At 46.3% G+C, this 12,216-nt stretch overlaps 2 protein-coding genes across 5 annotated transcripts in view; one reads left to right on the plus strand and one right to left on the minus strand.

The window, feature by feature from the left end:
* FGD6 (FYVE, RhoGEF and PH domain containing 6) overlaps positions 1-2,819 on the minus strand; it is an 80,720-nt gene extending 77,901 nt beyond the window's left edge. The window contains exon 1 of the mRNA XM_064450939.1: positions 2,655-2,819. Within this exon, the coding sequence (XP_064307009.1) occupies positions 2,655-2,691 (37 nt within the window). The 5' untranslated portion in view covers positions 2,692-2,819. The remainder of the gene's footprint in view (positions 1-2,654) is intronic.
* A 190-nt stretch (positions 2,820-3,009) lies between these two features.
* VEZT (vezatin, adherens junctions transmembrane protein) overlaps positions 3,010-12,216 on the plus strand; it is a 59,078-nt gene continuing 49,871 nt past the window's right edge. For all 4 annotated transcript variants that reach the window (XM_064451046.1, XM_064451056.1, XM_064451075.1 and 1 more), the window contains exon 1: positions 3,010-3,154. In XM_064451046.1, the coding sequence (XP_064307116.1) occupies positions 3,119-3,154 (36 nt within the window). In that variant the 5' untranslated portion in view covers positions 3,010-3,118. The remainder of the gene's footprint in view (positions 3,155-12,216) is intronic.

The raw sequence follows: 12,216 nt of genomic DNA on the forward strand, positions 1-12,216 counted from the left end.
GGGCACAGAGCTCCAGTTTCTCCTGTTTGTTACCTAGACTGCATGCATTCGTATACATACACTTGAGGTGATTACTCTTCTGTTTCACATCTTGGGAGATAACTACAGAACATGTGTCACCACTCTGCTTGGCCTGACTTACTGCCCCTTTGGACGTGCTGGTGTGAGCATTTTTGCAAGGGGTCCCACCCCCCAAGACTTTCAGTTTAAAGCCTGCCTCACCAAGTTAGCCAGCCTACTGCTGAAGTCACTCATACCTACAAATCCTGCTTAAATCAATACTGATGATGCTGTACCAGGTTGCTGTGCTCTAAAAGTACATTAAAACAAGACACAAGAGGGAGATGGTCATGCCCTTCAGGTCAAACTGAAGGAAGAGCAGAAGATTTCTAAGCATTTCAAATTCCATCCAAAGCCTTCACACAGGATAACATTTTTACTGAAAAGCTGTATTACCAATCAGTTGTCAGAAAGCTAGCTTATACAGCACAAACTAGAATAATAATTGAATTCACAATCTAAATAATTTCAATGTAGGAAATAGATCCTATAGATCACAGGGCTGAAATTAAAATATAGGAGTTGCTAAGTTTTTCTTTGAGCAATAGCTCTATAAAGACTGTCTATATATTTCAGGAGGTAAATTCTGCAGCAATATGAAGAGATGGGTGTTAAACCTTCAGAACTGTCTTCTGGCAGAGTCCTCAGTCTCTTCGTACCCTGCCTATGAGCTCCTTAACTGAAATTTCAAAAGCTGTCATGACACTGTCAGAAGGATCGTAAACCTCTGGCCTTGTTTCACCTGTTCCCCGTGTATTTTTTTTTATCCTCTCATAATCCATCACACACAAAATACCCTTCATCCCCTCTTCAATAGCCTTCACATTCCCCTCAACTTCCCTCTTCCTGCCCACCAAGACTCTATCTATGCCTTTCCCTTCAAATCCATCGCTAAAATTCACATTTTCCATGAAACTGTCCCACTTTCTTCTTACTGATATTCCTCAGCATCCCTTTCTCTTTTGCCTTTCAGGCGACGTTGTTCACCAAAAGCTCTTCCCCCTCACCTTCCCCACAAACACCACCACATCATAAACTAAAATAAGAGAGTCTCAGCACACAACCTCAGCTCTGGAAGTCCCAAAATCACTGTTTAGTACTGAAAATCTACCCAGCTTTCTGAAAATTAGTACCATATCAAATTTTAACAGCCCAGCTCTAAGCTCTTGAGCACCCCCTAACACACATCTTTTATTTGCACAGCTGTTTAACTCTTATAAGAGCAGCAGTGAATAGTACTACCAACGTGAACATACAACGCAGCTGTTGAGACGATACCCACTTTACTACATGTTTTTCCAGATCTAACCAAAATCAGTTCTATCATACATATTAAAAGTGGAAATATATTAAATGAAGCAGAAAGATGCATGAAATAGCTTTTTATTTTCCAGTAGATTCCGATTAACTAGGAGAGCTCAGATAACACTGGACTTGATAACAATTTGACATATTTGAGAAAAAAAACACTAAGAATTAAGCTTATTTTTCCCTTGATGTCTATGTGTTGCTTTTTCTTTAGAACACACCCCCCCACCCTTACAGGAAGCACTTTTCTGTTGCTTCAGGTTTACACAATATATCTTAAGTCATGACATTTGTTCGGTGCAGAAAGGACTCCTCATCTTCAAGCAGGGTAAGAAAGGAATCCACTAATCTAACACACGGGTGAACAAAAAGTGCTGTCAGCACACCACGGTGCAGCCAAACAAAAAAATACGAGCAACTCCCTTAAACACGGGGAGCTCTCGTTTTAAACCAAGAATTTGCCTCGCAGCTCTTTTAACCGTAAAACTGGCAGCGGTCAAGAGAAGGGGGAGGAAAGGTAAGGCAAGCACTGAAGCAGGTCAGTTCAAACCAGCGGCTGGAAAGGCCAGAAGGGAACGCTTTCCAGTACCCCTGCCCCTGCCTGCGGGCTCCAGCTTGCAGGAGCGGGACCAAGGCAGGTACACCCGCGGGGCGAGTCCGGAGCCGAGCCGCCGCCGAACTCTGCCGAGTCAGGCGGGGCGACAACCCCGACCCCGCTGCCGCCTTCCCTGCCCGCAAACCCGGCCCCCGGCGGCGGAGCCTCTCAGCAGGTTTCACCCGCCGCCGCCAGCTCGGCCCCACGCGAAGTGACCCGCCGGGCGCGAAGCGTCCCCGCGGGACAGGGCGGTGTGCGGGGGGCCCGGCGCAGCGCCGGCCGCCGGGGCAGGGACGTGCCCCGGAGTGGGGGAAGCTGGGCCCCCGGGAAGAGCTGCCCCCCGGGGCAGCGGGGTGCAAGGCTGCGCCCCCCCCGCCCGCTCCCCGCGCTGCCCCGAGGCCGAGGCGGGAGGACGCAGCGTCCGGCCCCGCCGCGGCGGTGGGGGAGAGCCGGGAGCAACTGCCCGGCGCCGACTGGACGAGGAGCGGGGCGGCTCCGGTTCCCGTCCCGGGCCGGACGCGGCGCACCTCCCTCGCCCCCCCCCTCACCCCCTACCCGCGGCGGCGGAGCCCCGCTGGCCCCCACAGCGTGAGGCTCGGCTCAGCTCTCCGGCCGCGGGAGTACGCGGATTCCCCGCCGGCCGGGCAGACGGAAAGGAACCGCCGCTCCCCAAACTTTCCCGGGCACTCACCGGCGGAGCTCATGGTGCTCACCACGCGCCGCGCCATCCTCCCCCTCGTCCCTTACACCCCGGCCCCTCTGCGGGCCGAGGAGAAGGAGCCCATTGTTCCCCCGCGCCGCCACCCAGCAGCAGCACTGGCAGCGGCGGCAGCGGCAGCAGCAGCAGCACCCCCCGCCCGCCACCGCATCACGCCCCGCGGCTCGCGGCAGAGTGAGCGCCGGGACACCCGCCGCCGCCCCGCAGCTGCGCCCCCTGCCGGGCCCGCGCCCCCCGCCCCGCCCCGGGCCCGCCCCGCTCACCGGCGAGCCCCGCCCACCGAGCGCCCGGAAGCCGACCTTCGCTGTGCCTTCTGGGGTCTGTAGTCCCGCCCGCCGTGAGGAAGGGCCGCGCCGGGCGGGGAGGGGAGGGGTCGCCGGCGGCGCGGCGGACTCTGTTTCCCAGAGTGCCCGCAGGGGCTGGCATGGCGGAGAAGGATGACACCGGAGTTTGACGAAGAAGTGGTGTTTGAGGTGGGCGCGGGGGCGACCCGGGGCGGGTTGGGCCCATCTCTCTCCGCCCCTCGCCGGGGCGTTGCGCGGCGGCGGCACCCGGGGACGGCGTGCACCGGGCTGCCCCAGGTGACCGTTGGGCGTGAGGCGGGCGCGGGGCCCGGCCCGGGGCAGCGCCGGCCGCGGGCAGCCTGCGGGGGAGGGCGGGAGCCAGCGGGACTGGCGGGGGACCGGAGCATCCCGGGGGACTGGTGCCGCGCCGCGCCACCCCCGCGCAGGCCGAGGGCGGGAGCGGGAGCCGGGCCGGGGTCGGCTCGGCCGGGGAAGGGGCGATCCTTTGTGCGGCGGCTCGCCCGGGCTGCGCCGGCCGGCGGGTGCCGGGCCTCCTCTCCCCGCGTTTCGGGCCGCCGGCGCGGGGAGCCGGGTGCGGAGCGAGCGCGGCGGCGGAGCGGGAGGCCCGAGGAGGGGCGAGGGGTCGGCTGGGGTGCGCCGGCGGCATCGACTTGTAACGGGCGGCGCGGGAGCTGCCGCGCGTGCCCCGGCGGCCCGCCCCCCGCCCTGACCGCGTGCCCCCGGGAGCGCCCGCGGGGGCGCCGGTAAACCCCGCTTTCCAACCGGTGTAACTCGCGTAAAAGTACATTTCAGCACGCGCTCGTGCGCGTAGTAAGTACTGAAAGACCTCTCCTTCCTCGCGTTCGCGTTATTTACAGGCTTGGCGTAAAACTCTTGCAATTATATTGCACGTCGTGTTAGATGGCGGGGCTGCAGTATCATCTTGGCCTTATTGAAAAGAGTGGATAAATATACCTGCTGTTGCAGTTCAGTAACAAAATCGGGTCGGTTTGCAGTGGGTGAATGTAACTTGAGGGCACACCTGGTTTTGCAGGTGTTCAGAGAAAGTGGTTATAGAGAAATGCTGTCTTTAAAATTATTAATTATTATAATAGCAGTAGGACTTCTGGTTTTATCGGGATGCAAAAAGCTTCTCATGTAAAGAATGCTGTTTTTCTCAGCTGTGTGAGTACTACCTCTATACGGCTTCAGTCTGTACCACAAAGGTTTGTGTTTATCCACAACCAACCTTGAAACCTAACAATAAAATCTGTTATTTATATTGCTGTTACATTAAATCACTTCATTCAGTGGCATAAATCTGTGGTGAGAGTTTATTTCACAGGTATAATGCCTGCCCCCTGCATTTCCTTCTTCAGTAAAAGTCATACTCGTTTTATAGCTCCACAGTTCTCCAGTTCATGCAGCAGTTACCATTTTGATTGAAAAAGTTCTGCTGCTTACAGAGTTTGAAGATCTCCCTGCGCGTGCATATGCACTTCACTGTTTTCTTTGCATTTTGGGAATGGATTTCCATCGCTAGTAAAGGCTCTTTGATACATTAGTGTATCAAGCGTGTGTGTGTATATACACACTTATAGATATACTGAGTGACATTGTAACCTACCTTTCACATATTAGGGCACAACTCAGGTAAGCAACAGTAGGAAAAACACAGATTAGTTTGGTTGGTTGATTGGGTGAGATACCTGCTGATAATAAGAAGTAACTTGAAATACCCACAAAAATAATCTTCAGAAGTGCTCAGCAGGGTCGCACTGTTGTAAAATGAAGGCTCCACTGAGAATTATGAACATATTCCACACAGATGAGCCAGACATGGGAGTTAACAAGGAGCCGAGAAGTATTTGGGTAGTTAATGCTGCAATATATTTACTTCTTAATTACTTAAATTAATTACTTTAATTTTAATTTTTTCTTGGGCCACAAACTCTCCCCTTTAATTATTGGTGGTTCCTGGTAAGCCACTACAGTTTTTCTGGGGCCTCAGTAGGTCACTTCCCCTGTTGTTCTTCAGTGGTCGCTGTTGCAAGGAGGCCTTCAGCATTTAGACCTGGGTTACTGTGAACAGCTGTTCTCTCTGTGCTCTTGGAGGTCTTGTGAACAAGATAGCCCACCATTACTGCTTATAATATTGGCCGATAACAAGTGCATAATCAGGAGAGAAGTGGTCCTTCACATTTTTCATACCCAACAGAATGGGTAGGAGAGGGAAGAGAAGAAAATGGGCTAATCTTCAGCTGTTCCACATCACAGTTATGTCCAGCGTTATCTTATGCACATTTTTCAGGTCACGGCTCTGTCCAGCAGGCTCTGAGTATGTCAGTGACAAATGTCTGTTACAAATTTTGTGGCATCAAACAGATTATGGCCTGCTGATAGATATTTATGAGCTTCCAAAGATTGATCCTTTTTCTCACTATCAAAGTACCTTTTTTACATTAATGTATCTCTGAAGGAAGGGAAGCACAAACATGGCATCGCTTTCCTGGGAAAGCAGTGTTTTCCGTCCAGTTCAAGAGCCATTGCAGATAGTTGTGATTGAACAGTAACGAATGATGGGCATTTTACTTTATCCAGTAAGCACTGCCATACTCTATCCAGTTTATAAATTAATTCCTACAGCAGCCAGTGATTTTCATTCACTGACCGCATAGTCCTCAGCACTTTAGTTCTTGCATTTGTTACAACCAGTTGCTCTTGTAATTGAAGTGCTACAGATACTGGGGAGAGGGGACAGAACCCAAGAAACACAGAAACGCCCCTGCTATGCTTGGCCTGGGCTCGTCTGCCAGCGGTGTGTCAAACTGAAAATTGTTGCACCGTAGAGCAGATTGTACTAAAAAATGGTGGAGCGATGAATTACATTCTTTATTAATGACTGTCTTAATTTATTAAGGGAGATCATGAGATAGGAAATTTGACAGTAGATTATTTGAGACTTTTACAAAATGGGCTAGGAGACAGAATGTTGCAGTTAGTGTAGTGTGCACTGCAGTTACAGCGTACCCCAGAGTCCTCTGGAAAATTGCAGTGTTTTGTGTATATTGATAGGAGACTGGAATTGTGTTAGGGTTTTTGTTGTTGTTGTTGTTTGGACAATGGCATCACCGTGTTTTCTTTTTCTTTTTTTAATGTATAAATTAAAGAAGTTCAAACTGGCTACATTTCTGCATCATTATTCCAGTGGGAGGACTGTGTCAGGGCTTCATTGCTTTGATAGTTGGTAACTTCCATCTAATGTCTGACTTTAAATTTATTCATGGCCACTTCATACCTCCTTGCACCTCTGCTAATATTGTCCATTAGCGTGTATGGTTCTTATATTTGTCTAGAATTTATCTCTCCTAATGTGTTCTTAGAAAGCAATCTTACCCTGGCTAAGGATTTTGCTAAACCAAATAATCCAATATATTTTAGCTTCCTTTCATAAAACAGATTTTCCTGTTCTTCATTTTTTGTTTGGTTGGTTTTGGGTATTTTTTTTACATCTGCTTCAGTTTGAGTTCATCTTTCTTTACCTGAGCTTGCAGCGTGCTATGCAGCATTCTTGCTGGGGTCTTGTACAATTATTTTCACTTGCTTCTTCTGGGAATAGTTTGTTTCTTGCATCCTGGGCCTACAAACAACTTTGTCAAGTCTTCATACTGTTTGATTTGGTTGTAATGTGATAGTGTAACCACTCATGGCTATTCTTATTTTATCAACAGCTTGATAACTGTGTGGATAAACTCTCCACATTATTGAAGAGTTTGTTTTTGTTAGTCCTTCTGTGTAAGGTCTTGCTGTTGTCTACTGTTGCATGCTGTTATCAGTACCCACTCAAGGTCATCCAGTTCTTTTTGTGTGATGTTTCAATCTTTTTCTGCATATATGATGTTACTTGGTGTTACTGGGAAATTTCATTAGTATGCTTTTTTGGTATGAGGTTAATTAAGGAAAATTCAAAAGCTTTGACCAAAGACTTATGCTTTAGGAGCTCCATTAGTAACCTTCTGATCTGATAGCTTTCTGTTCAGCATAACCCAGTGTTATCTCTGCCATCTGTATTTGGTTCCTTTCCCATCTTCTTCCTCTTTATTGATATGGCATAGTATCAAAAGTTCGTACCCCATATGGCACAGTATAAAAAGTCCATATAAACTTCCTGCATTTCCTTTATCTAGAAAAATTAACTGTCTTGTCAAAGAGGATGTCAAGTGAGCTTGGCACAATCTACCTCTGGTGAGCCCATGTGATATCTTCTTTGATGATCATCTGTTTTCTTCTTTGTCTTTGAATTTTGCAAGAAAGAATCATTATTCTCAGGAGCATGTTGGCTTTTGATCAGATTCATAGGCCTGACATATTCCTGATTGTTTTTTTTTTCCTTGTAAATATAGGCACTATGTTTGTTTTTTTTCCACTTTCGAGTTTGTAAATTTATTAAAAATCCTTTCTGCTGGATCTTTGAGCTCCTGTGACCATTCTTGTAGAACACTGGGATGAAGGTGACCCAGGAATTGCTCTTTGAGTGCATTTCTGGCTCCTGATTTCTGCTTCCAGCTAAGTCATTTGTCCTATATTTTAATGAGCTTCTGCAAGCTTGCTTTTAACATTTGGATAGATATTAAAGCTGTGTGCACAGAATCACAGAATGGTTGAGGCTGGAAGGGACCTCTGGAGATCATCTTGTCCAATCCCACTTCTTGAGCAGGCACATCTAGAGCAGGGAGCACAGGAACGTGTCCAGGCAGGTTTTGAATGTCTCCAGGGAAGGAGACTCCACAGCCTCCCTGGGCAGCCTGTTCCACTGCTCTGTCACCCTCACAGGAAAGAAGTTTTTTCTCATATTGAGGTGTAACTTCCTGCGTTCTAACTTGTGCCCGTCGCCCCTTGTCCTGTCATTGGGCACTGTTGAAAAGAGCCTAGTCCCATCATCCTGACATCCACCCTTTAGATATTGATAGGTATTGATGAAATCCTCCCTCAGTCTTCTCCAGGCTAAACAAACCCAAGTTTCTCAGCCTTTCCTCATAAGGGAGATGCTCCAGTCCCCCAGTCGTCTTGGTAACTCTCCGCTGGACTTGCTGAAGCAGAAATACATGTTAAAGAATAGCTCTACTAGAGGCTGGATGAGTGTCATGATGGTGGGGTAACTGTTGAATCTAAACTTCTATTCTAGATCTAGAGGAGCTGATTTTTAGTATGACTCCAGACTTTTAAATTTGGGATTTATTGGTTGTCCCGTTAGAAATCCCAGACTGAAAAGTACAGCATAAACTGTATGTGGGATCTTTCTTGACTGCAAATTTTATTTTGCGCAAATGGTGAAATAATACCATATTAACAAAATGAGACTTTCTTTGGCTCACCTATCTGCATCAAATCTCAGAATCAGTACTAATCTGTAGTTAAAAAGAAAAGCTGAGGATGAATGCAAAGAGAGCCAAAAATCTCACGTCCAAATTAAAAAGTTTATATCTATGTAGAATATTGAACACGGCTCTACTGAACCTAGAAATGGAACCCACAAACTCAGAAAAAAAGATTTGAACATGTAACAGGTGCTCTTATTTCATAGCCAGCCTTTGCTCAAGCGGTCCTCCTCCCATCATTGGGGGAAAATATGCATAGATATGGAATTACCCCCTCCAGAGTTTGGAGAGACATGGTCTGTGTTCTTTGTCATCTTGCTGTAGTGGAAGAAGCTAATATGAAAAAATGAGTCCTGAAAACAGTGGAGAAGCGCTTTATAACCAGCATGCTATCCTGGGAGAGAAAGGAAGCACCAGGGCTCAGCAGAGCTGACAACTGCATGGCACTGGGTCTGGCCTGTGTGGGGAGGAGGTAGGAATGGTGGAGTCCATTTAGGAGGGACGTGGCACAAAAGTGCTTGGGAAATATTGGGCAACGTCATAATGAGATCAAGTGTCAGGTTCAGAAAGACAACTCTCACTGCATATTTAGGCAACAAGCCAAGATACTGCTTGGTGCCAAGGAGCATGGAGGATGTCTACATAAAATGTTCTGATATACAGATTTCTGTAAGATTTAAGAGAGATTTCAGCAAGAGGCACCACCATGTCCCAGCATAATACAACTATATTCAGAACAGCCTTTAGCTGATGTGTTCTCGGCATGCCTACAATAGTAAAACATGTCTAAAATATGGTATTTCTTTGCTTAGGATGCTGGTGCATCAATAAATTGAGATGTTCAAATCCTCGTCTGTACTCTTTTACATCAAATGTAGCTTTTATCAAAACACTCAGTGGTGTTTCTTTTCACAAATGCTTTCTGCACCCAAATTGAGCTGTTCTACAATAATTTTATTTAAAAATGAAACAAAACCAAATGAAAACCCAGGAAACTGAACCTCAGAAACTTTTTATTGTGAAGAAAATTTTCAGTCATGTTCGTTCAAAAACCTGAAAACTTTAGGACTTGCAAAGTAATGTGATTTTTGTCAAGCATCAGGCTGATAAATGTTGTATTCTAAAAAATTATGTCTCAAATATTACATATTAGGAAAAAGGAGAAGCTGAAAAAGAACATTCACATGACTTCAATGGTAATGTTAGTCATGCTTCCTCAACAGGATTTTTCTCACTGAATATTGGGTGGACTAAAGTTATACTCATTTTATACATATGTGTTAAATAAAGCCAGTTTTAAATACACGGTTCTGTCAAAACCACAGTTCACTTGTCATTCTGATGAGCTGCTTCTGAGACTGTGCTTTCTCTGCCTCAAGTGTGGGCTGTTGCTAGAAGAGGTATTTGGGCTTCAGTCCTCTCTTCCTGCTTATTCCCATCCTCTTCCTTATGCTGGCACCTGGATTTGTGGGTGGTGTTGTAAGCTGGCTCAGGAGACTAATTAGACTATAAACTAACCTGGGTAAGAAAGAAAAAAAAGATGGATTTTTTTTTTTTTTTTTTTACAATCAGATCTGTTCCTTGTTCCATCCCACCATTTGGCTGTATAAATATTACCATTAGTGTTCTAAAATGGTACTGCAGCTTTCATCTGCCACCCACTGGTAACGGCAGATTAAATTGACCATGTAAATGCAGCCTGGGGAGATATCTCTGCTGCAAATTGCAGTGTACTGGACTAGTGATGGTCGGACTATTTCGGGTATTTTGCTTCTCAGCAGTCCGCTAAGAGGAAGGGAAGAACAGGCGGTGCTTCTTTTCATCACATGACTGGGAGGCAGGTCATACCAGGGAGAAAATAAAAGAAACTTGAAGGAAGCTTAAAACTGTGTAAAGAACAGTCTGGTTGTTGCGGAGGCCAAGTAAACTCATCAGGCATTTTTGGTTAACACTAATGTAGTATCTGAATGGATAGAGAAAAGTATTATATGGGCCATTTGGTGTGTGATCCCATGGTGCCTTTATTATTTTTAATAGCAAATTTGAAGACAAAAGCACATGATAACCCATAGTAAATTTTGAGGTCTGTTGGTCCAAAATTTTTTTAATCCTCTGTATTAATTACTCTGCGGTCATGCATATGGTAGGGTTAATACTGCAGTACTGCTCTTACAACTTCAAGTCATGAATCAACTTCCTTGAGACACTTGAATAAAAAATGACTCACTGTACTTTTCTTTCAGTCTTTACAGTGTGACTGTGTCTTTTGTTTCTTGAAAGCTTTTCACTTCAGTGTTTGCTTACATTGCAGTGTCATTAGGAGTCAGAATTAACATGATTTTAATGGATAAACAAGTTCTTTGGAGCTGGTGTTTTAAAGAGGTTTTCAGAATGTTTCAGAAATACTCCACTAGTTCACCAGTCTGATGCATTAATTTCATTAATTTAGTTTTGAATGTAAGTAAAGGGTGAAATCAGTGAGTTGTTAGTAACTGGTATAGAACAAACCAGTTTTCCTGTATCAGCCTAGTCTGATGACCTGCATGATCAGTGACTTCTCACCCAAAGCTCCAGGTACAGACAGAGTCTGGCTGGCCTGTTACCCTCTGTTCCAGGGAAGGTAATGTTTGCCACTTTTACTTTTCCTTTTTTTGGGTGTTTTTTTCACCTCTGTCATTGTCAGAAAGGTCCTGCTCAGCATCTTCACCTGTATTCACAGGTTGACCTTTGAACAGGTAAATAATCCAGAGCTCTCAGTGAGTTTCCGAGCTTTGTCTAATACATAATGTTTCTTTCTAAGACTTTTCCACATGTTGTGGTTTAGACCTAGTCAGCAACCAAGCACCACACCCAGCCGCTCGCTCACTTCCTCCCTGGGGGGACAGGGGAGAGAATCAGAAGAGTAGAAGTGAGAAAACTCATGGGCTGAGATAAAGACAGTTTAATAGGTAAAGCAAAAGCCATGTGTGGAAGCAAAGCAAAACAAGGGATTCATTCGCTCCTTCCCATGGGCAGGCAGGTGTTCAGGCATCTCCAGGAAAGCAGAGCTCTGTCATGTGTAACAGTCACTTGGGCAACAAATGCCATCACTCCAAATGTCCCCCCCTTCCTCCTTCTTCCCCCACCTTTATATGCTGAGCATGACACCCTGTGGTACGGGATATCCCTTTGGTCAGTTGGGGTTGGCTGTCCTGGCTGCGTCCCCTCCCAGCTTCTTGTGCACCCAACAGAGCATGGGAAGCTGACAAAGTCCTTGACTAGTGTACACACTACTTAGCAACAACTGAAACATCTCTGCATTATCACCACTGTTTTCAGCACAAATCCAAAACACAGCCCCATACTAGCTACTACAAAGAAAATTAACTCTATCCCAGCCGAAACCAGGACACCACGATGTCAGTAATGTGCAACCACCTGCTGAAAATGCGAAGAAAAGAGCTTTCCCATGTCACAGACCAAGTGATACAGAACTATACACAGCCTATAGAACTTTACTAACTTTTCAGGACACATGGGTGCATGCAGAATTAGATATATATTGTGCATTAGAAAATATCCGGGAACAGTAATACATTAATGGCTTCAAAGTAGTTCTCAAAGCCTGCTTCTAAATCAGATGATACAGTAGTGCTGGAAGAACCAAAGTCTATGCTCCTGTGGCAGTGGAAGCAGAATAGGAAATTTAAATGACTCTTTCGCTGCCTTGAAGTCATTGTCTAATATTAGCCCTGTCAGCGCCTGGCTCTTTGTCAGTCAGAGCACAGGAGGAGGTGGTTACCAGCCAGGAGAATATGACCAAGGCTTTTAAATACTGTTGCCTGGAAAGTCTTATTAATGGCTGCACAGAAGATCGATGTGCAATAATTCTTT

This window comes from Phalacrocorax carbo, chromosome 1, assembly GCF_963921805.1.
Source record: "Phalacrocorax carbo chromosome 1, bPhaCar2.1, whole genome shotgun sequence".
Taxonomy (NCBI): Eukaryota; Metazoa; Chordata; class Aves; order Suliformes; family Phalacrocoracidae; genus Phalacrocorax; species Phalacrocorax carbo.